General features: G+C 35.9%; 2 protein-coding genes across 2 annotated transcripts in view; both read left to right on the top strand.

Annotated features, from left to right (window-relative positions):
- The first annotated feature begins 173 nt into the window (after positions 1-173).
- LOC144439691 (palmitoyltransferase ZDHHC3-like) lies at positions 174-16,864 on the top strand. The gene is made up of 8 exons (XM_078128926.1): positions 174-408; positions 1,982-2,070; positions 2,816-2,895; positions 6,252-6,364; positions 7,035-7,096; positions 7,664-7,760; positions 9,011-9,083; positions 9,549-16,864. Exons 1-8 carry the CDS (start codon positions 272-274, stop codon positions 9,741-9,743), a joined length of 846 nt encoding a protein of 281 aa, XP_077985052.1. The 5' UTR covers positions 174-271; the 3' UTR covers positions 9,744-16,864.
- A 1,637-nt stretch (positions 16,865-18,501) lies between these two features.
- Positions 18,502-27,917, top strand: part of LOC144440095 (protein SSUH2 homolog) — a 14,088-nt gene continuing 4,672 nt past the window's right edge. Inside the window, exons 1-8 of the mRNA XM_078129357.1 lie at positions 18,502-18,645; positions 23,201-23,398; positions 23,940-24,101; positions 24,718-24,781; positions 25,714-25,843; positions 26,587-26,647; positions 27,191-27,315; positions 27,840-27,917. The exon at positions 27,840-27,917 is cut by the window's right edge and continues 65 nt beyond it. Of these exons, the coding sequence (XP_077985483.1) occupies positions 18,603-18,645; positions 23,201-23,398; positions 23,940-24,101; positions 24,718-24,781; positions 25,714-25,843; positions 26,587-26,647; positions 27,191-27,315; positions 27,840-27,917 (861 nt within the window). The 5' untranslated portion in view covers positions 18,502-18,602. The remainder of the gene's footprint in view (positions 18,646-23,200; positions 23,399-23,939; positions 24,102-24,717; positions 24,782-25,713; positions 25,844-26,586; positions 26,648-27,190; positions 27,316-27,839) is intronic.

Raw genomic sequence — 27,917 nt, 5'->3', positions numbered from 1 at the left:
GATAGCTAGCAAAACAAAGTCCAGTGAAACCCATCTTCTTCCTGTAACTGATTTAGTCGCAGTGTTTCCTTGAGAACATATCATAGGCAAAACGACACACAGTCATATTGATCAGTCTAGTTGGGAAGATTCTGAATGAAGCGATATCCCCGTAAATACCAACGAACCAATATTTCCATAATTCACCGATTTCAGATCATTTATGTCGTGGACATCGCGACAGCGGAACAACTTAGTTAGCCAATAAATCAGGGGAAGCTAGGGAGTACGAATGGTGACATCAAACAAGATGGTGGTGTTCAGGGGAGATCCGTGTGGGATAACATGTATTGTTATAACTTATTTAGCAGTGTTTTATGCCGATTACGTTGTAATTGAGTGGCTTATAATACCTTCATTATCAAGCAGGTAAGAACAGATTATTCTTCGTGCATATCAGAGTAAACACGGTTCGTTTCCATGCCAAATTCCCATTGTACAGACAGTGTACATGTCACCAAATCAAATGTTTGTAATAACAATACATGTATGTAACACCTGTCACGGTTCGCTGAAATATGCGATACGGAAAATAGGTAATGAACGGGGAAAAAATCATAAGATATTATGAAGTATGAACGATAATAGTCAATTGAAATGGTCGGTAGAAATTGTTTACTGGGAAGCTATGAATAAGAACACCGAGTTGAGTCATAATTACTAAACCCGCCCTGTCTCCCCAAGTGTGCACATTTTATCAGGACGTTTTCACTATGCACTTATCCACCTATAATATTGTCACGAAGTGTACACATAGTTGTTACCCTAGATAACGTATTTTTACATTATTTCATGTCAAATCAATTATACTGACACACCGTGTTATCATACATGTACGTGGACAGAGTCCCACTTGCAAGTCGAGACTTGCTTTTGACATAATCCCATCCATATCCAGAGAAGGGAAAGGATGATTTTAGAACTGAGTCCCGACTTGCAATGTCTGCAAGCAGTTACCATAGCAACAGTCAATATGTGTTTCGCATAATTTATTGCCATTCATGTAGTTAGAGATGCCTGTGAGGAAACAGGTCACTTGGACCCTAGTCAATTGGACCCACCCCCAAATGAACCCTCGCCGAGTGTAGGGACTATGCCTGAGGCAAGGGAATTTATCAATTGCAACTGGTGAATTTCATTGCTTCATTGATGAAAGTTTGGTCTCATTTAATGCACACCGTGAATCTGTAGTTCGTTTATCCCACATGGATGCATGGTTCGCAAGACTGCTCTCGTTCTACACTTTACTCTTGTTAATGTTACGGTGGATACCTTTCCCACACCCAAACTGCAAACAGTCTACACTCGTATTTGTGCTATCTATTTCTTGATAATAATGTTTCTGGATTTTGTCGAATATCCCTATCTATCTATCTCTATCTAATAAATTTATATAGCGCCAAATATCCAAAGAAAACAATGTTCAGTGGCGCTTAGAGTTAGAAAGGAGATGAAAAAGCTCTCTGAAATATGTGGGTTTTCAAGCGTCTTTTGAAAATGTTAACATTGGGAGAGGTTTTAATGTCCAGGGGTAGAGAGTTCCAAAGTTCAGGAGCTGAACAACTTACATTATTTTTTTCTGTTGCCGTTGTGTTTCGCTTTGCGATCTCCGACAACCATCATAAGCGCCTGTGATCGGAACATCCTCTTAGCTCACAAATATTTTCTGGCTGAATGAAGAAAAACATTGGAGAATAACATAATTATACCAGCACCAGTAATATCAAAGAAAAACAGTGAAAGTAATGGTAATTTTGAACGTTTTGACTTGTATATCGAACATAGCAGAACCAGTGACATAGACAGTAGTTGTCATGACATACATGTAGACATGTATTGTTGTGACATAGAACGACTATTTATATATATTCCATATTTTTTGTTCTAAATGGCTTGTGCATGGTGTAACAGTTTATGTAACTTATTTTCTGTTCAATTTCAGTCTATGGGGTGGATTCAATGCTGTCATTTTTAATGTCTTAATATTTCTAATGTTGATGTCACATGCCAGAGCTGTGTTTTCAGATCCAGGTGAGTTTGTATGTATTACCTATATCCCAATTATATTGTAGTAGTCACTCTGCCCAATCACTGACATTGCAGCATTGTACATGTATATAGTCTAGTCACTGACGTTGTAGCAGTTTACATGATACACTACCTAATCACTAACATTGTAGCAGTTTATGTGATACACTCTATCCATCCAATCACTGACAATGTAACAGTTTAGATGATACACTCTATCCAATCACTGACAATGTAACAGTTTACATGATACACTCTAGCCAATCACTGACAATGTAACAGTTTACATGATACACTCTAGCCAATCACTGACAATGTATCAGTTTATGTGATACACTCTATCCAATCACTGACAATGTAGCAGTTTAAGTGATATACCCTATCCAATCACTGACATTGTAACAGTTTAAATGATACACTATATCCAATCACTGACATTGTAGCAGTTTGCATTACATATCTGTTTTCTGTACTGGTTTCAACAATACCACTGTTTTACTACCCAATTACAAAAAAAATGTTGAAGATCTAGATATGTAAACAGTATAATTTGTATTAATTAGGCCTTTAACTGCAGGAAAAACTGCATTTACAGCTGAGACATATGTGACATTTATTTATTTATCTTGTTTCCTACATTGTGTAACTTCAGAGGGCTGCATGTAGGTTTTTCTTTTTTCTTTGTAAACTTTGTTTAACAAGTCCAATTGGGTGATTTGTTACCTTATCATTTTTTCATTTTCTTCAGGAATTGTGCCACTTCCATCAACAGGCATTGATTTCTCTGATATAAGAGCTGGACAAGTTCCAAAGAAAATATTTGATAAGGTGCGTGTCTGATATACTTGTACTTGTAATTGCTGTGAGCTATCAACAAACCCTATTTACATGTATGTGTGTGTGTGTGTGTGTGTGTGTGTGTGTGTGTGTGTGTGTGTGTGTGTGTGTGTGTATGTATGTATGTATGTATGTATGTATGTATGCATGTGTGTGTATGTATGTATGTATGTATGTATGTATGTATGTATGTATGTATGTATGTATGTACTTGTGTGTGTGTGTGTGTGTCTGTCTGTCTGTCTGTCTGTCTGTCTGTCTGTCTGTCTGTATGCATTCATGTGTGCATTCGTGCACATTGGTATGTTTTGGTGGTATACATGTGTGTCCATCTGTGTGTCTGTATGCTTCATTAATAAGAACAAAAATCCATTATTTATCACCACTCATACCAACAATGGGAATTGTAAAGGAGGTGGATACTTTGTGAATTCACATTGTTTGTTAAACAGTTGGATGCTATTAAAGTGAGATTAAATGTATTGCATTGCAGTGTTCTCAAGGTTTTTTGAGTTTTTGGGGTTTTTTTTTGAGGGATGCATATATTACTACTGTCTTTCAGGATTAGCTAAACATTTCTGTCAATTGACAAAAACAGTTGTAGATTTTGATAAAGATAGAAATTTAGTAACAATGACATATTCTGTAAAGGGCCATTGCTCATTATTGAAAGAATGTGTAGTTAATTATAACCCATCACAGTCCTAAAATATATAGAAAGTATGGTCTAAATGCTATTTTAATTCTTTGCAATGCCCTAATCTTAATGTGTGCTTCATCATACATGTTTTTTTTTTTCTTTTTTTTTTAATTTCATCAGAATCTTATTTTAATGCATTTCAACATTTTTATTAATTAATATAAATTATTTGGTTTTTTTATTTGTTTTGCATTTCTTTCTTCAGTCCTATGTTTTTCATTCTGATTCCATACTTTACTCATACTGTCAATCTCAAAGAGTACCTTATGAAGACCATGAGGTAATGTCTATCCCATCATGCTCTAGTATGTCTGCATGCATAGCATCATGGGAAGGTGACTAAGGTTTAAGGTAAAAGAGAACTGCTTTGGTTGGGTATTCAGTACTAGATCAGTAATTATGGTAAATATAGGTTACTAATGAAGTACTTACTGTATCCCCGTGCAGGTGGTGTGGGGCATGCTGCAAAGCATGCTGGGACAAAATATATCATTCCAGCTCAGATCATTGCAAGCTTATATAGTTACTGGTTTTTTCGTCATGTTTACAGCCAGGTTCTTTGTGTTTTGTTAATTATTTTATTTGGAGTGCCTACTGATAAGTACTTGTCAGCAATCAAGTCTATTTGCAAAATATACCTGGTAATGACCATGTATTGACAAGTTGTCTGAACTGACAATCAGCCATTCTGAAAGTACAAGGTATTAAAAAGGGGAATGGTAACATTGACTTTCCAAAAACTGTAACTACATGGTCGCGTCAGTGCAGAAAGGTCGTATCTGCTATGCAATTGTATACGCAGATACAACCTTACTGCACTGATGTGATGACATGTAGGTCTTCTCAATGCAAAATAACATGTCACATTGTCAGTTTGCTTAAGTAGGATATGATCTTTTCAATGGTACAAAAGCACCATTGAAACGCTAGAGGAATCAATACTGTTGTACACCAACAATTTTCCACCATTCTTTAACCATGGCTTTATATACTAGTACATTATTGTTGGCTGTGCAGTGTTGATAGAGGGCGCTATCCATGACCCACACCATCTGATGATCACCCTATGTACAATGTATACCATTTAGTAATGGTGATATTATGTATTAATCAGAATTATTAACACACAGTACAGTCTATTGCATTGATAACAAAACAGACCATATACCATTTTGCTCTCAGCGGTTCGGCTTGGCATGCTGTTATAAAAGATGTACATGTACAGCCAAACATTACGACTTGGCTGAGTCTGCCTTCCATATATGTGTTTAAGATAGCCATATTCTTTGGCTTTTTGGTTCTTCTCTGCAACAACAACACAAATAATGAGTTCAGATTGTATCTGGTCCCAGGGTATCTTTGCCGAGTGTACACCAAAAGTCTTGACAGTGCACTTTCATGGGAGACAAATTTACATTTGTGTCTTGTTTAATAAGTGAAAAGGTATTGCTTTGACCATAGACAGTGGAGGGGAGACTGTCTATGCTTTGACCAACTTCAAGTTCAATCCTAAAATCAAATTGCAAGCCTTGTGCAGTTACTAGATGTTTGTGTCAAGCTGGTGTTACATGTAGCTCTGAGCCAGACTCATGGTATGACATTAACTTAGGGCTTCTGTAGGTATTAATCCTTCTCGTTTCTAACACATGTTGGTAAGGTATTGCCCATTTGGTGCTGCCACTGAGCTCTTCTGGTGGTAATATAGGGTTAGTGTGGGCATTAACCCTTCAAGTTGCTAACACATGTTGGTGAGGTACTGTAATAGTGCCCATTTGGTGCTGCCACTGAGCTCTTCAGGTGGTAATATAGGGTTAGTGTGGGCATTAACCCTTCAAGTTGCTAACACATGTTGGTAAGGTATTGCCCATTTGGTGCTGCCACTGAGCTCTTCTGGTGGTAATATAGGGTTAGTATGGGCATTAACCCTTCAAGTTGCTAACACATGTTGGTGAGATATTAATACTGCTGGTTGCAGGGGTTAGCACTGAGCTAGCCTGGTGTTAACATAGGGCTAGTGCAGGGGTTAGCACTGAGCTAGCCTGGTGTTAACATAGGGCTGAGCTAGCCTGGTGCTAACATAGGGCTGAGCTATCCTGGTGTTAACATAGGACTGGTGCGGGGGTTAGCACTGACCTAGCCTGGTGTTAACATAGGACTGGTGCAGGGGTTAGTACTGACCTAGCCTGGTGTTAACATAGGGCTAGTGCAGGGGTTAGCACTGACCTAGCCTGGTGTTAACATAGGGCTGGTGCAGGGGTTAGCACTGACCTAGCCTGGTGTTAACATAGGGCTGAGCTATCCTGGTGTTAACATAGGGCTGGTGCGGGGGTTAGCACTGACCTAGCCTGGTGTTAACATAGGGCTGAGCTATCCTGGTGTTAACATAGGGCTGGTGCGGGGGTTAGCACTGACCTAGCCTGATGTTAACATAGGGCTGGTGCAGGGGTTAGCACTGACCTAGCCGGGTGTCTACATAGGGCTGTTGCAGGCATTAACCCGTCAAGGTGCTAATACATGTTGATGAGGTGTTAGAGGCAGTCCTGTGTTAACACTGATGTGGCCTGGTGGAGCTCGGTGAGAAAGCAAATATTGACTGTACTACAGTGACTTTATTTTTCTTTCTACTTGACTGCATTGTCATTTCCAGGAAGGGGAGAGTTGGACAGTTTGCCAGCGATGTGAAACATATCGCCCACCGAGGGCGCACCATTGCAGAATTTGCAGACGTTGTATACGAAAAATGGACCACCATTGTCCATGGTAAGTAACCTTTGTCGTATATATATATATATATATATATATATATATATATATATATATATATATATATGGTAATGATGCAGAAATTAGACAACCACAGTATAGGGTAAATGGTCACTGTGTGAATGGCAGTACGAGAATTATATGTATGTGATACCAAATTAACCTTCACTGTTTGGGGTAAACAGTTGAAGTGCATTGTATTGTGGGTGTTTTATGATCAAAATAGCCCACCACTTCCTTGGGGGGGGGGGGGGGGGGGGGGGGGGGGGGGGGGTTAGACATTAAGTGAGAGTCCCAACAATAGGACTCTGGGCAACCAAGACTATGGGAAGCATTCTCAATGAGTGGTATTTTGGGATTTTGTGATAAAGTAAACAAACGATCACTGTTTATCATAAGCGAAATGTATTGTAGTAATGAGACAGTTAGCCAACCTTTATGTCTAAAATGTGGTTTGATAAAATGTATGCTCCCCATGGAGTTGAGGGAGTAAAAGGCCATTGTGCCAGTATAGATCCATGCCAGGGATAGTAATTAGGGTGGAGAAGTGCTATATAAAAACCAACATTACTATTATTATTATTATTAATCTATCTTCTGTTTTTCATGACACTGAAATATTTTAGAAATTAAAATAATTTATCATAATAATTTCTTTCGTTAACAGGATTAATAACTGTGTTGGTGAATTTAATCAAAAGTACTTTATACAATTTTTATTTTATGTTGGTAAGTTGTTCTTCTATTGTGTATTTTCTATCTTATTTAAAAACCCATAACCACTATGCCCCTATATATCAGCATGCACCACACTGATTGGGTGTGATAAACATACACAGTGGAGGTCACAACCTTCTGGCTTAGGTTCACGCCATACCATTTTCTCAAGCACCACTAACTAACAAGTATTACATGTCATACTTTTCACTTTTAAAGGATGAAATCATAAAAATTACTTGGATTGTTTTTTATGTGTCAACAATTTGAAAGACAACAACAGAAAATGTAAAAGAATAATTTGTAAGCCATTAATGTTCCCTGGTACATGTTTCTGGCCATTGTTCCCTGGTATATGTATCTGGCCATTGTTCCCTGGTATATGTATCTTGTCAAAGCAGAAAGGGGAAGAATTTGTGAGATACTGTACCTTGGTACCTGATCAAATGTTAGACATATTTAGTCTGATGTACAACCATTAGTATACAAGTTCAACAGGCCAATTGATAGTAATTTTCAACAAAATGAATTTATCCTACATATTAACAGTTATGTGTCTGATTATGTTCTGACTTACAGGTGTTTGTAGTGTTTATGCTGTTGTTTTAGTTGTAATTACATGGATGGTAGACTGCAAAGAGTGTGAACTGTCTTCCAACAATCAAAGTAGAAGGATGTAAGTATTTGAAACCATAGACCAATCAGACAGTGGTACTAGTATCATGTGACTATCACATGATATTGATTCGCATGACAGATATGTCTTCCACCAATCAAATTAAAAGAATGTAAGGATTTGAAATTGCAGGCCAATCGCATAGTGTCACTAGTACCATGTGACTATCATGTGGTATTCTCATGACAAATGCAGTGCTTTCCACCATTTTAAAATAGAAGAATTTGAATTCAGAAGTTTTTTGAGTATCATGTGACTATCACATGATATTCTTATAACAAATGTAATGTCTTCCACCAATCAAAGTAAACAGTTTATAAGTATTTGAAATCATGTGACAATCATTTTATGCAAGACCAAAAAGAGAGAGTAAAATGTCTCCTATGAATTGGAGTTCTGAAATAATAAGGTGACACACTTGTGAGATTCTGGGCCCAACTTTAAATGTGAGATTTTAGGGATTTCATTTAGCATCTCATTTATAAGAACTTTTGAAATTCAATATGTCACCACTGTGCAGTATTTGAGTGTTGTAGTGTAGTTGGTAACTGGAGTATCAGGGAAAACTACAATGTTTGCTGGGGTCAAACTGAATTAAACAACACATTTGTAGACATATCTGATTAAGGTAATCCGTCAGCGATCAGCAAGGTCTATACTGTGGCATACAGCAGCACCATACATCGTTGACTTCACAGATCATATATGTTGAAATCTACCATTCAGTTGACATGAAACTTCAAACATATTCTTAAAAAATACCCAGTGAATAGATGTATGAATAAATTATTGCAAGGTCGGAGCAAGATTCTGGACAAAAACCTCAAATTTGGTTAAATTGTATGAAATAAATAGGTGAAAATCTTGCCAAACATCTACACCCGAAACTGTGGCCTAGACACATTCAAAACAACACACTCTATCGATGTTAGATAGAAAATAAGTGAATGTCCCATTAATTTGACATAAAAATCTTTGAAAATAGTTTATTTTAGAGTGAAAACCTTGTCATGTTCAAGTCCTGGTCAATCAAGGCCAATGAGGTTCAAACCCAGTCTTTAATGGTAACCATAAGAGACAAATTAGCTAATTAGGTAGCCAACAACAACTACACCGAAATATTTGTTAAGAAATTGAAATTTTTGACAGGAATTCTGTGGTTTTCAGGGATGGCAAGTCAGACTGTTTACGCAAGTATGACTTGTACCTGACAGGTAGTAATGTTTTTTTGTTTTGTTTGTATATGCTAGTGCTCATACGGTGATACTTACAGTGGAATCCATACTATTTGGACTTTTTGTCACTGCTATTATGTGTGACCAGGTAAGGAGCCATCATTTACACTGTTTTGTTACTGAAACTTTCGTCAGAAATTATAGTTTAAATAGGTAATTGGATCAAAACGTAAAAAAAACCCATGTCAAGTAGAGTGCCCTCACGAGACAGCTCATCAACATATATAATACAAATTTGTAAGATATTAATTACTCATAAGAATCAAGTTGTTGGGTTTTGGGGTTTTTTTTGGTGGCTGGGGGTGTTGTTTTGCTTATTTTGCCAAAACTCGTCAACATATATAATACAAATTTGTAAGTTATTAATTACTTATAAGAATCAAGTTGTTGGGTTTTGGGGGTTTTTTTGGTGGCTGGGGTGTTGTTTTGCTTATTTTGCCAAAGCATGTTAAGTATTCTTTGAAGACAACATCTACTTGTCAACTTCTATTTCCTTGAATTTTAACTGGCATTAATTAATCAGTCTAATGTTAATTAATATCTCTATTGATAGTTGTCAGCCATCTTTGACGATGAGACTGCTGTTGAAGCAATTCAGAAGAACCCTGATCGTACATCATCATATAAACCCAAGATGGCATTACTAAATGAAGTATTTGGAAGAGGTCCAGTGATTATGTGGTTGTTTCCATGCCAACAGTCATCCACATCATCTTCACATATGTCTCCTCCACAGTATGATGTCTGACAGAAGTTGTTTCCATGCCAAAAGTCATCCACGTCATCTTCACATATGTCTCCTCCACAGTATGATGTCTGACACAAGTTGTTTCCATGCCAACAGTCATCCACACCATCTTCACATATGTCTCCTCCACAGTATGATGTCTGACACAAGTTGTGTCCATGCCAACAGTCATCCACATCATCTTCACATATGTCTCCTCCACAGTATGATGTCTGACACAAGTTGTTTCCATGCCAACAGTCCTCCACATCATCACATGTCTCCTACACAGTGCGATATCTGACATCCATTGATCCTGTCTTCTTTTAACAATCAAGTATAAATGCTTGAATAGTTTTAATTTACACCTTGATTTTTTCCCATAACTAGCCAATCACCTACCAGTACTTACCAGTAAGTAGCCAATCATCTGTTAGTACACTGTACTGTAGCCAATCATCCGTTAGTATGCACTGTGCAGGTAGCCAATCATCTATTGGTATGCACTGTGCAAGTAGCCAATCATCTGTTAGTATATACTGAGCAAATAGCCAGTCATCTGTTAGTATGTACATGTACTTTGTAAGTAGCCAATCACCTGCTCATATATTAGATGACATTTTTATATGGGTAATAGAATTATCCCAAAGTTTCTAAAATGTTTTTCCCTTCATCCAATACTTTTTAAAATATGATGAAAACTTTTTTTTAAAATCATGACAATAAAATACTTTTTGCATGAGCTATAAAAATTGTAATATTGTTAGTAATGTCATCTCTGTTTTCAGAATTGATCTAAGTACAAGACAATATTTAATCCACCTTCAACCAGGGACTATTTGTTTTTACACACAAAATATACAAAGTACAAATACTTAAAGTGCACTTGTCAATATATATATATATATATATTATATCCTGACAAAGTACTTTTTGTAATTGTTGGCAAACACGACGTAGAGTGTCACAATCAGTATGTACTGTAGTTGAATACTTTTTGGTACAGGACTTATTTAGCTGATTATGTGCGGAAGCTATTTCCGTGGAAATAAGTGTCATACATAACATATTTTACAAGTTGTCATATTTCTATATTCAGTTGTTGTGAAAGGGGTCATTGACAGTTGCACTGAATATGGTGGGTTGACTGGAGAAGTTATTTACAAGTAGTACATGTTTACTTTCCCCTGGAACTACCCACCAAATTAAATTTTTGTTAACAGAACTGATATGTTGGTAAGCAGAACTAATATGTTAGTTAGTAGAACTGATATGGTGGTTAGCAGAACTAATATGTTAGTTAGTAGAACTGATATGTTAGTTAGTAGAACTGATATGGTGGTAAGCAGAACTGATATGTTAGTTAGTAGAACTGATATGTTAGTTAGCAGAACTGATACGTTACTTAGTAGAACTGATATGGTGGTTAATAGAACTGATATGGTGGTTAGTAGAACTGATATGTTAGTTAGCAGAACTGATATGTTAGTTAGCAGAACTGATATGTTAGTTAGCAGAACTGATATGTTAGTTAGCAGAACTGATATGTTAGTTAGCAGAACTGATATGTTAGTTAGTAGAACTGATATGGTGGTTAGCAGAACTGATATGTTAGTTAGCAGAACTGATATGTTAGTTAGTAGAACTGATATGTTAGTTAGCAGAACTGATATGTTAGTTAGTAGAACTGATATGTTGTTGTTCATGAATAACCGTTGGAATTTTCATCATACATGCTTCAAATAAATCACTTGTCTGTCTTCAGAGTCCACACTAAATCTGACAGAAGAGTCCAACTGTAGTCTTAAAGTAGTTTGAGGTGTTGAACAAGCTGGAGCTGTGAAATCTTATTATTTAGTGTGACAAAAGTTTCTATTTGTGAGTTTTAGTCCATCCATTCACCGACCTATAGTTGAGGATAAAAATCCATGATCCATTCCCATATTGTACTTCCCTGATATAATATAAACATCCCCATGTCAGGATCTTTTTATAAAACTTTTGTAGTAAAACCATAAACGGAAAGTAACTCCATAGTATGCATATTTTTTTCCCTTTGTTTTGGGTTTATCTTATTTTTATTATTGAGACATAAACCAAATTTTTAAAAAAAATATCCTAACCTAGAATTTATACAGTCGTATTGGACACAGAGGGCAGTAGTTTGTATCTTTTTAACTTATTACATTTACAATTTACAAGTAGGATGTTTTTGGAAAACTTTTTTAGATGAAGCCATGTGACCATGAATTAGTTTATAAATTGTCCAGTATTTTAATTGCGTATTACTATTATAGTCATCAATAGATCAGTTTTAGTAGTGAAGAGAATACATACAGTACCTAGAAAACACACACAGTCCAATATGGTGATCTGCATTCACCCAGAACAAGGTCGTATCGGTAGTCAAGTTGGATGGTGGTAAATCTTTCATATACTTGGTTGTCTTGTTTTCATTTATCAGACTGTAGTGTTACAATATTTAACTTCTGTAGTTGCAGTATTGCTTCTATTGTTGTCATGTTACAATGTTTCACTTCTGTGGATGTAGTGTTACAATGTTTCACTTGTATGGTTGTAGTGTTACAATGTTTCACTTCTGTGGATGTGGTGTTACAATGTTTCACTTCTGTGGATGTAGTGTTACAATGTTTCACTTCTGTGAATGTAGTGTTACAATGTTTCACTTGTATGGTTGCAGTGTTACAATGTTTCACTTCTGTGAATGTAGTGTTACAATGTTTCACTTCTGTGGATGTAGTGTTACAATGTTTCACTTGTATGGTTGTAGTGTTACAATGTTTCACTTCTGTGGATGTAGTGTTACAATGTTTCACTTCTGTGAATGTAGTGTTACAATGTTTCACTTGTATGGTTGCAGTGTTACAATGTTTCACTTCTGTGAATGTAGTGTTACAATGTTTCACTTCTGTGGATGTAGTGTTACAATGTTTCACTTCTGTGGATGTGGTGTTACAATGTTTCACTTTTGTGGATGTAGTGTTACAATGTTTCACTTCTGTGAATGTAGTGTTACAATGTTTCACTTGTATGGTTGCAGTGTTACAATGTTTCACTTCTGTGGATGTAGTGTTACAATGTTTCACTTCTGTGAATGTAGTGTTACAATGTTTCACTTGTATGGTTGCAGTGTTACAATGTTTCACTTCTGTGGATGTAGTGTTACAATGTTTCACTTCTGTGGATGTAGTGTTACAATGTTTCACTTCTGTGGATGTAGTGTTACAATGTTTCATTTCTGTGGATGTAGTGTTACAATGTTTCACTTCTGTGGATGTAGTGTTACAATGTTTCCCTTCTGTGGATGTGGTGTTACAATGTTTCACTTTTGTGGATGTAGTGTTACAATGTTTCACTTCTGTGGATGTAGTGTTACAGTGTTTCACTTCTGTGGATGTAGTGTTACAGTGTTTCAGTTATCTGGAATTGTTGAAGTAATTCACCTAGCAAGGGAATCGTATTTCCAATATTCACAGTGTTAATGACCATAGGTATATGTATAGCCAACTTCTAATTGAACACTGACAATAACATGATGATAGACAGGAGAGTTGAATTGTTAATAAATTGTACAATCTTTGTAGTTGAGTGATCAGCAAAGTATGAATTATGAAGCCCTGCAACATATTGATGCCTGCATTGACAGAGAATTAGCTATAGTAGTCACAACATTGCCAACACAGACAAAGTTGAATAACAGTTTACATTGATAACATCATCAAATGGGAACACAACTATTCATTGTTGCAAATAAACATGGTCTAGATGTACAGAAAGCTGTCTGTTAACAGGAAACCTTTGTAACTGTAAGAGGTACTAGCTTTGAAGTTTATTACGATTGAAGTTATCAGTAATGACATTCACAATAGGGAACTTGCAATCCAACTGAGCATGCTCAGATGCAAAGGACTATGGGATTATCTGTGGTTATCGTAATACCTAATCTGGAGTTACTGATAAAATAAACCCCCCACAAAGATCAGGGTGACTGTGAATTGATCATTCCTGGTTATAAACAATATAACAATATTGTTTACAATGCTAATTGATTAGTATTTATTATCACATTTCCCATGATGCAACATTCAACATGGCGGGTTGGCAAGTTCCCTATTGTGGCTCTCATTTGATCTGACCCAACTTAATTTTATACTGAGACACAAACCTGCTTTGGTAATGTATCAATATGTTGCAGTAGTTCATATTCCATACTTTGATTGCAGCACTGTGGGTGTACTTGATAATCAGTTCACTTTCTTATGTGTAATGTTTACTGTCAGTTAACTTCTAAAATGTGCAATATAATAAACTATTTATTATTTTGTAATAAAATGTGAATTTGTTGAATTTGAATTTTCATTCACAAAGAAAGTACTGTACATGACACATAACAGTCAGAATGTTACTGTTTTGGACTTTGAATCTAAATGTATATATTACGTATATAGTAAACAGAGCATGGTTATTTTAATATTTAAATTATGCAGAAACGTAAATCAATGTTTGTTGCCATAGTATCATGGGGTGTGTAACAAAACAATGTATAATGGAGTGACACATACATGTGATGGGATTTCTGTCATGTGACCATATGTTTTGATGTGAAACATAGCATGCGATAACATGGTCTTTTAATTGATGTATAGCCACGTTTGTTGCCATAGTATCATGTGGTTAGCAACCAAACAATGGGGAGTGGGGGGTTATACATGTGATGAGATTGCTGTCATATGACCATATGTTTTGATGTGAAACATAACATGTGATAACATGATCTTTTAATTGATATATATCCACGTTTGTTGCCATAGTATCATGTGGTTAGCAACCAAACAATGGGGAGTGGGGGGTTATACATGTGATGAGATTGCTGTCATATGACCATATGTTTTGATGTAAAACATAACATGTGATAATATGGTGTTTTATGTAATGAAATGTGTAACATGACATGAATTGTGTTGCATTATGTTATATTGTCAAACCGGGAACAAGGCGGTAACAAGGTAACAACTGAATTTTTCAGAGGCTGTGGATATTTATAAAATAAAAGTACATTTAAACTTTTATCCAAAAAAAAAAATTAAGCAATGTAATGTGTGTATCTTTTTTTTAATTTAATTTTTGTAGGGTATTCTGTATATATTTTCAATATGTTGCCATGGTGAAATAAAGTGTAAATATTTTGTGCAAACTGGTTTGCAGTAATGTAAAATTTTGTAGCCATGGTGTAAGGTTACGGCTGGTAAACATGTGTTAAGAGGCTGAGAAGTGTGGACCAAGAGATATTAGTGGGTTTTTATTGTATACTAATTTCATGAGAGATTATGACTAATTTGATTGCATGTAAAACATTAGTTATATATCTTAACAATAATGAAATTTCTTATTGAGACATTTCAACAAGTTTATCCTACAGCTAAAATAACTCCTTGAATTGGAAAATGTATTATTCAGGGTTCCAAGAATAATATCATTGCATGATCAAGGTCTGTAGTAGACAGATCGAAAGGTTGCATTCGTTTCTAATTTACCATTCTAAACTAACCCTTACATGTAGATTTAGCATTCAGTAATCAAACCCAGTTTCTTCCACAGCACATAGAACCTGATATGGTAGGGTGATGGTGAATGCTTAGACAAGGTAGATAAAGTATAGTGATGGGTGCTCAAGAAAACAGCAATATTGTTACTTTTCTGCCACAATATTGTTGTCAATTTCTACTCTTACGGTGTTGATGTCAATTTGTATAGTTACATTGTTGCTATCAGTTTCTACTCTTAAAGTATTGTCAATTTGGAATGCTACAATGTTGCTATCAAGTAGTCAATTTGTAATCAAGAAATGTCAATTTGTAATGCTACATTGTTGCTGTGAATGTTTACATAGCTACAATGTTGGTATAAATTGCAGTTACAATGTTGCTGCCAATTTGAATAGCTACTTTGTTACTATGAGTTGCAGTAACCAGTTACAATGTTGCAGTCAATTTGAATAGCTGCATTGTTGCTACCAATTGCAGTAACCTGTTACGATGTTGTGAGTTTATATAGCTACATTGTAGAGTACATACTCTCACAATATTGGTCGTTTGAAGAGTTAAAATTATGTATTGTTAATTTGTGTACCTAAAATGTTTTGTCAATTTGTGTACATGTACCTAAAATGTTGCTGTCAATTTCTACTACTGCAGTTTTGATATCACGTTGTTGTTATGCTGTAGCTGTAAATTTATATTGATTACAATGTTGCTGTTGATGTGTATTGTTTTCACTGTTGCTGTTATCTGTAGTTACAATGTTGCTGTCTGTTGCAGAACAATATTGCTGCCAGCTACAGTTACAATGTCGCTATCAGTTGCAGTTACAATGATGCTGTCGGCTGCAGTTACAATGTCACTGTCAGTTGCAGTTACAATGTTGTTCATTTGTACGGTTAATACTACTGTCACTTTATTTGTTTACAGTGTAGCCTTCTATTTGTACTATCACACTGTTTTTGAAAACCTTCATTCTTTGAAACATTTTTCTAGATTGTAAAAGTAGTGATTGTTTTGTTTGATACTATAAGCATCAACCCGATGTGTAATTGGAGTAAACATTCCACTTTGAAATAAGGTTTTACTGATATGTCACATCAAATTTATGTATAGTTAAAACTGGTGTAGCAGTAGCTGTGGTTACCATGGTAACGAAATGGCCATACATACATCCAATGAAAGAAAAGGCCTTACATGTTATAGAGATGACGAGCAGATAGCCCAGGACTTCACACCATGCACTTCTATATGTACATTAACTTGCGGAATGAAATGCCCTGTAGTAGAGCATGAATTCCTGGCTGTGAGGATTATATGGACCACAGACAAGTAAGAAATTCCTTACTTGTATGTGCTTAAACTGATGAAGTTACCATGGTAACAGGTTGTACATCCACATCCATCCCTGGAATTCTGTTAAGATGTGACAGGTAAATGCCAGAGGTAGTCATAGCAACAGTAGTAGAAGAGGTATTTATGTCATAGCAACAGTAATAGACGCGGTTTTTATGTCATAGCAAAGTGGTAGAACATGTACTTTGTCATAGCTACTGTACCAGTCTCATGTGTTATTTGTAAGTAAGTGCAATAAAGCTTTCAAGTTTTACATAATACCAACGTCTATCTGTTTCTAACTTACTATTGTGTTTGATGAATGTTAAACTTTATATCCCTGTAGATACGGTCTCAGATTCACTCTCATTCACTGTTTACAACCCCCTTTGAGAGTCTCAACAGCAGTCGCATAGATGGTCGCACTTAGTGTGTACTTCAAATTGAGACTCTCAGTTGTAATCGCATTGACCCAGTTGAGGGGGTTGTACATACCTGCCCTGTACAAAAAATGGTTGGTTGTAACACGTCACGGATAGAATCCATGGTGCAAATCAGTACTAGTCGTAATGATATAAGTTTATTTGTACGCCATCAATTAGCTCATATAGGCTTAAACCTACTGTAGCTGTAATGGGGGGCGGGGGTATTGTTTTTTCGACACCATGCAGACATGAAATGCGAACATCTAAACATTGGCATCGCGTGTATGTATGTTGTTGCAGTAAGCTTGTGTTTTAACTGGTTTATTTTATTTAGACACAATGTAGCAAGAAATTGCAGTTTCCTGTTGGTTTCTTAGTGATTGTATCAAATAGAGCTAGTGAACACTAATTTGCAGTGGGTTGTAATTCAGAGCGAACTCTTTGCATGACCTTTTAAAGTTACATTTCTTTACAGTTTGTGTTCACGCTTAGCCTACTGCCATTACAGTACAATCTGATTAAAATCTGATGTTAGATAGGCTGGTTTTCCTGTATTTACCTTTATTCCATCGTTATTGCGTCTTTTACGTTAGTTTTTTTTTCCTGGGCGAACGCCTGGAAAACAAAACTAACGTAAAAGACGCAATAACGATGGAATAAAGGTAAATACAGGAAAACCAGCCTATCTAACATCAGATTTTAATCAGATTGCTGATGATGTAGACCGAGGTGGTTTGGGGTGTATGAGAAGAACTCCAAACCAGACGGCGGGCTTTTTTGATCATTACTTTAATCGTTATGGTAAACAAGATTTCCTTTGCATTGTCAAGGATTATATTGACACAGAGATTACATTAAGACGAATAAATCAGTGAAAAGCAGTGATACAAAATTACAATACATACAAATGAATCGATACGTTCAGCAGTGATTACATGTTATTGATCGGCTGACCAAAAATCTCAAATATTATTTTGTGGCTTAGAGTTGCAAATAATCGACATACTTTTTTTTCTAATAGCAACAATCATTAGAATTTAAAGGCCCATAGTTGAATCCCACATTCAGGCGGTACTATCTTGTCAGGGGAGCTGTACGGCTTAGATAAGGCCATTCTTTCATTCATTCATAACCAATAGTTCATATATTTCTGCCTACAATTTCTAGTTTCACTAACACTTCAATCATAGTCTGATGACGTAAGTATAAACGAAATGTTTAACACCTGGCAAATATCGTAGCAAACACCCGGCAACCGGCAACCGTAAGTGTCTGTATGAACAGCTACAGTGATACCAGTCAACCTGTATACGATTTCCATGACAAAAGGTTAAAATTGGGTCAATGACAGGGTAATGTTTAGTATTTATACCCGTTGCCATAGACACAACCACGACGCTTTTTTTGCACACGGTACGCCTAGGTCAACACATCTTATTATACTACGTCGATGCATGAAAATTTACCCCGCAACCCGAGTTGTAGCCTATGGTGTGCTCTTTATTGACGAGACTTAGTGGGTACCTAAATATTTAATTGTTGGCACTCCTTCTAGCACGGAAATGGAGCCCGCAAATGGTGAAATGTATGCGGAAAATTTACCAGGTAGGACGTACATTTAATTAACATTGATAAGTCGACCACTATCTGGGTTTTTTAATCTTTTTTTAAGCATTTTGTATATCCTGTTTGTCTATGTGTAGGATTACATAGCAATTGTATGAAGGATACAACACCATACCGTGGTGTCAACAAGAAACCACTTACGTACTAAGGATAGCTTACACCTCTAACAATTGTTACACAGTGTAGAAGTACACAGTGGGGTTACAAATAGCCTTGTTTTACACCTTAACAACACGGTTATTAAGCATTGTGACGCTGACCTTAAAAAGTAAATAGCGACATATCTGTGACGTCACACCACAAAGAATGACATCGGAGCAATTGAAAGGACGTCTCCATTAGTACGGAGAAACAGATTATTTGTCATTAATTTCTTTAATTATCAAGAACCTAACATGAAACAACACACGTAGATAGAATAACTCACTTCATATAGGAAAGTATAATACGTCGCTAATTCAGAATGTATTCACCTCGTATGACCTTTATTTAGGCAATGCTTTAGAACGACGAGAATCGTACATGACCGTGACCCCAATTCATTGTCAAAGGGCACATTGTAATGAATAGTGCAGGGCATGTCTTAGTTTTCGTGTGAAATGCACGTTAATACTATCAAATATTATAGTTAATATTTTCATTATAGGACACATTTCAAAATTGCGTATCTTTATTATTAGTCAAAGTGAGGCTGAAACTATATTTGGACTTCGAGTCGTATTCTCTACCATTGTTTTGTCATTGAAGAACAACAGACACAATCTAAGGCCTAACTTTGTTCCAGTTACCCGATCCCACCTAGTTTTTCACTGCCGATTCTAAACTTTTTTTACGTATTCGAGAAAAATGAAATTAAAAATCGCGAAAATCGTGAAGTCTCGCAAGAAATAGTACATGGGTGCGGAAACTGACATAAACTTGAAAAGACAATTTAAAACTATTCTTTGAATCAGTGATGGCTGTACATCTGATGGGAAGAAATAAATAACACAGAGACCATTTGGAAAACAATGGAGAACCTGAACTAGACACTAGACACTTATCGCCTGGTTCGACGAAAATTTTATCAACACAGCTACACCCTTGCTCAAAGAAATTCTTGATATTAAACCACGTATCGTCTGGCAACAGTGGCAAGACAAAAAAGTTACCAACAATACATTGCATAATACTCCAGTGTTCTAGTGTGTCTAGATGATACTAAGGTTTTATTAGGGTAAATCACTGGACGCTATTTCGTAAAAATATTACAGGACAGACATATAACTATTTTATGATAATATTTTCAAAATTTTAGTTTATTCGTATTAACATCTGCGTTTTGTCTCACTTACAACCCTATTCTTTCTGACCGTTTTATCGTTAATGATGTTAGACAGGGTGAGAGGGAAATAGCATAGAAAATAACTGCACGTATAGTAACTATAGTTTATTCTATCACCGCGTCTTCTTACGGTTTATATTGATAATTTAAGTAATTTTGTACTTGAGCTCATTTTATTGGTTGTCACCATGGAGACAAATACACCAACATTTGTAATGAAACTCATGTCACCATATTTACAACAACGAGACACCCATAAATATGACACAGATATGCGGCGTATTAATAAGATTTATTTATTTATTTATTTATTTTTTTTTTTGGGGGGGGGGGTTATTCTTTTTGTGTTTTGGGGTGGGGGTGGGGGTGTTTAATATTACTGTCTGTGTATTACAGTCACTGATGCTGGACTTCGTAAGACCCACTTTACTTATCACATTTTATAATGTGTCTTCGAAAACAGTTTTATTGCCAGTCTGTATGGTGTCACATTAGTCAGTAAACGTAATAAATAGTCTGTGCGGTGTCACACTATCTTCGTTGACAACAGGTTGTGTAGTGATACATCATAAACGCATGAATAGTCTGCATACAAAAACACACAATGGAACAATAATCACCTTTATGTGTATAGCAATTGAGTTCAAGAGCCTACAGCGTCAACAATTAATATGTATGAATGTACGATATAAACATAATTTTCCTGTAAGATTTCCATATTTTAATCGCCAAATTTTTTTTATTAGACCTCTGTCCAGTAAACAATGTAAACACGTGTACATACTTAAATAATTTTACGTTCATAGCTGATAATGGCAGTGATAATTTGAATATTACAATTACCTAGATATTGCGATATACAGGGAAAGAATTTAAAACGAATATTGCGACGTCAATTCATTGATTGTGGTTATTTCTATGTTTTCCGTATGAAACTAATATCATAATATACACACACATACATACATACATACATACATACATACATACATACATACATACATACATACATACATACATACACACACACACATACACACACACACACACACATACATACATACATACATACATACATACATACATACATACATACATACATACATACATACACACATACATACATACATACATACATATATACATACATACATACATACATACATATATACATACATACACACATACATACATACATACATACATACATACATACATACATACATACATACATACATACATACATACATACATACATACATACATACATACATACATACATACATACATACAAATCGATATAGATTAAGTCTAGTGTTATCCCTCATCGAATCTTTCAGATCTCTCTTTGTGGTTATTGTAGAGACCACTTTGGCATCCAGAGGTTATCAAAAGACAAACAGATCGATAAAGACCTCATTTCTCTGTTACTTTATAATCAATAATGACATTATAGAAATTATGAGGGAATGAAATGTGTTCCTTTTTAATCATAAAGTTTTTATAGACTTATCAAATCAATAAATTTTATTAGCCAGCTACTTGTATTACGCATAATAATACAGTACACTGTGAAGGATTTATACAAATGTAATGACAAAACCGAATACGAATGTTTGCTCAGAAAAAACATGATCCATCGACCGTATCGTAAAATTACCACTTCGTCATATTTACCATCCTCGTGTACAACTCAGAACCTTGGATAATTGTTGTCAGAGCAGAAGCAAATATGTTGAGCTAGGATAACCAAGTCTCCAAGCTTACCGCCCATAGGACTGTATGTTGTCTGAGAATTAGTATATTAGAACTACGTCTGCACATTGTTAACCTCATTTCATCAACTGATCAAGAATATCAAATAGTATCCATGGTTACATCATTCAAAGTTAATCCAAACAATTGTATAGAGTCAAGTACTTAATTATTTAATAAGGAGCCTTCTTATACTCACAAACATACATGGACATTTGAAACTAATTGGAAATAACGAAGTAACTATAATGACAAGAGCACTTTTACACATTTATGATAATCGTTTCATAGCAAATGAGAAGTGTTTGTGTATTTCGAACATATTTCCAATACTGTATGTTACATCTAATACATGGGCACTCACTAACCAACGATATAGCACAGTGCAGTATACAGTGAAGAGCAGCACTACAGTACAAGAAAGATCAGAACAATTACAGTACAGTACAGTACAGTACAGTACAGTACAGTACAGTACAGTACAGTACAGTACAGTACAGTACAGTACAATGCAGTACACTACAGTACAGTACAGTATAGAGTACAGTACAGTGCAGTATACAGTGCAGAACGACACTACAGTACGAGAAAGATCAGAACAACACAGTACAGCACAGTGCAGTACAGTACATTACAGTACACTACAGTACACTACAGAGTACAGTGCAGTACAGTACAGTACAGTACAGTACAGTACAGTACAGTACAGTACAGCATTGTAACTATAGTAAGTACAACGCATAGTACAACACAGTGCAGCGCATCATAGCACAGCACATATACACATTACAACAGAGTACTTACTGTGCTGTGCAATAACTCAGGCACAGGACAATCAACATCGTACACCACAGCAAGACTCCGAACATCATAGTGAAATCAACGCAGTAGAATACAGCACAGAACAGAACAGCAAAAAACAAGAACATAGCACATCACATCATAACATAGCACAGAACAGTACAAACGACACAGCTCAGCACAATGTAACACAACACAACACAACACAACACAACACAACACAACACAACACAACACAACACAACACAACACAACACAACACAATGAACACAATATAAAACAGCGCTTCATACAACATTACTTTATCATTTGTGAAATTGTTCATATATTATGACGTCATCCATAAGTCAAACACTACATTCGCTGGACAGAAAAAAACCCTACAGTTTATGTTTATAACAGTACGTATAATGAATGTATGTGGTTCTCTCTGGTTATATCATGTTTGCATTTCTTTTACACAGCTCTTGTATTTTTGTGGTTTAACATCCTTCAACGGTAGTTATATATCACCTGTATTACGTGGACTGTGTAATTTGCATTGACCTTTATGGCCAACCTGTGTAAATACCTTTCAACCGTATAACAATACTGTAGAGATTCTATTATCAATAGATATTGGTTATTAATGCACATTGTTCCTCTTTGTACCAGGTACGGTCCAAGAACCTCCTGGAACAGCCGTACCATTGTCACCACCACCAACAGCCCCTCCAGCGGGTCAGGATATACCACCCCCGTCAGCTTATAACAATGGAATGTCCCAAGGAATGGGTGACTGGCAACGATTACAGTTGCAAACTCCGGCTACAGCAGCCAGTAATTACTCATCTTCTGGATCTGGTCCAGGACGTAAGTCTCAGTATTTTTGTCAGAAGTATCAACAAATATTGCCATCTAATGTTGTTCAAATACGACTTTCGGTTGAATAAAGTACGTCATGTCGTTACCATGGTGATGCACAAGCGAGTTTACTTTACCATGAAGGTTAAAACTTTTTCTAGTCACGAATATAAGTACTCGAAAATACAAAATATTAGAATATCTAATATCATTGATTTGCAAGTTTCTTTCAATTAATGACGATTCCTTGCTATATTGACAATTCTAGCGGGGTTTTTTTTCTAATAGCTAACTCATTTAGTTATAGTAACTTTTTTTCACATACAATATAGGCCAACTACCCAAATGTATACATATATCAAAATTAATCAATACACCCGGGAAGGCACTGGCCGTTATAATGCATTTCAATGTTAATTGTTTAATGAAACAGCCAGAAGTGATATATATCAGAAATTCTTGTTTTTTATTGAAAACAATATTTATGACAATAGAAATAACAGCACTCCTGTTTTTCAATTGATGACTTATGCCTTCATTACCATATTAGCTTGGCAACCACCTGGTGGGGAGGCCAACCAACCAAGCTTTAACTGGGCTGATGCTCCGGATACTGAAGTGGAGGATAACGAGAATGCTGAGGAACCCGCCTATCCAATGAACCAAGCCTTACAGTCTATACCTGGTTATGAGTTTACGTCTGTTAAAGAAAGTAGGTCAAAGGTTAATGAACCAAGTTTTATAGCTTATACCTAGCTAGGCCTAAAAATGTGTGGTTCCGATTACATTCAATTTTGAAATAGGTGGGGCAGATTTTTTTGATTTTTTAAAAAACGATTTCATGTGTGGGAGTCTAGTTCGGGTAGTTATGTCTCCTTTATTTTCCATATGGTCTGTGATGGGTTTCTTCCCATCAGATGTACAGCCATTACAGAATCAGTGGAAGATTTCCGCATCCACCATTTCTCGCGAGACTTCAAAATTTTCGCGATTTTATTTATTTTTTCTCGAATACGTACAAAAAAGTTTAAGGTCGGCAGTGAAAATCTAGGTGGGGGTCGGTAACCGGAACCAAACATTTATTTGTAGGCCTTATGAGTTCACGTCTGTAAAATATATTGCTAGCTAAAGAATATTAAGATTTTATAGTTGTTGTAAAGTTGTTGAAAGCTGACACTCTATGTTCTAAATTCATGTCTGTCAAAGAATAGTAAGTTCCTTCACAAACTTTGCCCTATAGTGATAACTTTATAAAAAAAACATTACACAGAGATTTCAAGCTTTGTCCGCTATTCATGCTATGTTCTCTATATTGTTTATGTTTTTAGGTAAACCAGTATCTCCACCGAATCTCAACGCTTTCGTCCAAACAGCACCAGAAAACTTCACCTCGTAAGTACTACTATACGTCTACGTAGCTTAAATGTTACTACCTAACTAGAGAGAGTACATAGTTTCAATTATGTGGCATCACGTATCACACGACGTGTATGTTTGTTATCAATTACACAAACAAAATACATACACTGATAGCATGCATACTTACCTGGCACAGAGGTCAACCATGATCATAGCATGCAAGCATGTGATATGATACATTTTATCCCATTTTATGCAAATAAGCAGCTTTGTGTTTGAACCGGTCTTGTGTTATCCGACAGCGATGTTGATTTGTATTCATTGAGATAAAATGTATCATTTTCAGCATCTGTTTTTTGTTTGTGAATTTTATGATAAAAATACCGAGACGAAAAAAAATTAACAACTTGCCGCCTGATTGAACTCTAAAGTGTCTCTAGTTTGGTGGTATGTGTATGTGATAAAGCATTACTCAGTTATAAGCATACACACTGTAGTAAACCATCGTATATGCCAACTTCGGGTAACTAGGATTATGATTTAGGCATGAACAGTAATTTTCTTGTAGAGTTTTAGAAAATATTGTTCATTAACAAATGAATTATCCTGATTCATTTTTATGGCTCCACTATTAAATAAACCTAGGACTGAATCATTGGCCTTTAATTTGCTAATACATTGCAAAGTTATAGCCATACAATATCATATAGTGAACCATATGTAGTGTATATGCCTGATAAGACAACTCTAATGCGAAAACCTGGGATTGAATCATTGGCCTATAATGTGCTAATATACATTGCAACTATATAATACCCTGTAGTGAACCCCCAATCTAAGACATTCAGCATACCTCCATGACTAATCAAGATAAGATGCTTACTTACAATGACACATTGCTATTTTCCTGCGATTTTTACAACTTTCTCAAAGTTATGTACATTACTTAAATACTTTGTTTCCAGGGTAACAGATATAGATGATGATTCTGCCAAGGAAGCTTTAATGAAACATATAAACAGTCACTGTTGCTATGGTAAAAAACCAGCCAGGGAGATGGAGATTGAAACAGTTGTGCCCTCCTCTGCCTATCACGTGAGTAGAACTACACAGTTACCGTTGACGTCATTGAAATGAACATAATAGCCATATCTGGTAAAATGGGTGTGTTGGGTAATACGTCACTGACAAAGAACAGTCAATGCCATCGCTAGATTTGGAGTTTTCTTCCAAGAACAGACTGTCAAATTGCGATAGGCTACAAATGGATTTTGGTAGACGCGCCACATAAGCTTATATTAACCGTTCGTGTATCAGCTGTTTGTAGCATATATACCCATAATGCAATAGCTGTAACGGGATTGTTGGTTTTTTTGACACAGGTTTATCATGTTTATTCGACACATTGATTTACTTTAACTTTGTACATCCTGAACATCCTTGAATTACCTATAGGGAAATGTATATGTGCAGCTGTACGCATAATATGGTAGAGTAAATCCAATCAAATTGATTTTTGGTCAACGCACATAAATCATTGCCCCCAATGCGATCACGAGTTCAATATATTAATATACTACTTCTGGATACAATTGACCCCATATTAATAACTGTATTAATCTAATTATGGGTATTTCAACAATTTTCAATGTATATATTGTTTGTTGGTAGATCGAAAAAAATAATACTTCTGTGACAGCAGGGTTTTGTTCATCACACACCCAATAGTTCTATCAAATTAATTTTGATGAAATTACATGAAAAGTGAAAATTTGTATTTTACCACGTCATCAATTTTAACACTATCGCGTATTTGTTTGTTTGTTTGTTTTTTGCAGTACACTATATCTACCTCCACAGAGCAGAGAACGACAGTTAGATTGTTTGAACCATACAAAGGTGAGTGTAGGGTCAAATAGCTCCCGGGGGAATATCAGAGACGTGACACACGCCCTCTACGGTGTTATTTAAAAACCCACTTGGTCACTGATGGTAAGATGAAGATTCTACAAGCGCGTGTCTGGCCGAACATTGTTGTTCATTGCAGAAATTTTGGATCTTTGATAAAAACAAAAGGTTCATAGTTTACTTCTGACCTTAATTGTCATTTCTAAGTTATTCAGACTATGAAAGTACGGTGATGAACTGAAAGTAATAACAACATGTACACATACATGTACACCTACCGACCGACCGACCTATCCTTTTTAAAGTGCAAAACATAAAAAATAAGGCCATCGTTAGAAGAAGTGTACATATCGGCAAATTTACTGATAACAATTTCAACTCGTCATTTGTAATTCATCTTGTTATTGCTTCCATACACTGCTAAGTCGGAACTCTTGTATAACTTTCGGCACTACTTTACCAGTGAGTAACGAATATTTGTCTGTATATTCTATCACTTACTATTTTCAACTTTAACCTGTGTTACTTTCTTAGGTGAGGACGTTGAAAAAGCTGGTACTGTGGGTCCACCAGGAGTTTGGGACATGAATATACCACCTGACAATCTATTCTTTGAACACGAAAAGATTGTCAATGTGCCGTATACATCAACAGTTGATGTAAGTAATGGTTAACGATTTATCTTGATTTTATTTTATTCACAGTTAAATCCATACCCATTGTAATCCATAGCCAAAGAAATTCATTCCCAGTGATATTCATTCCCAGTGGACTCCTTTCCAGTGAAGTCCATTCCCAGCTAAATCCATATATTCAGTGAATCAATAGCGGGTGAAATTCATTCCCAGTGAAATCCATACCCAGTGAAATCCATTCCCAGTGAAATCCATACTCAGTGAAATCCATAGCCAAATAAATTCATTCCCAGTAAAATCCATTCCCAATGATGTTCGTTCACGGTGAAATCATTTCCAGTGAAATCCATTCCCAGTGAAGTCCTTTCCAGTGAAAGCCTTTCCCAGTGAAAGCCATACCCATTGACATATATTCCCAATGAAATCCATTCATAGATAAATCCATTCCCTGTTTACCTTATCCATACAATTAATTCGGATCCTGGCACTGCGGTTTCTAAAATGTTTTCAAGATAGCTCAGTAATGCGATGAGCTCTTTTTTCAACAGGTATGTCATGGTTGCAATGGACGTGGCTTTAGTAAGTGTTATCGTTGTAAAGGTCTTGGTAAAGTTCGTTGTAAGAAG

Source organism: Glandiceps talaboti, chromosome 9 (genome assembly GCF_964340395.1).
Source record: "Glandiceps talaboti chromosome 9, keGlaTala1.1, whole genome shotgun sequence".
In the NCBI taxonomy this organism is placed as follows: Eukaryota; Metazoa; Hemichordata; class Enteropneusta; family Spengelidae; genus Glandiceps; species Glandiceps talaboti.
Note: the sequence above shows the minus strand (reverse complement) of the source record. Positions and strands in the feature narration are given on the sequence as shown.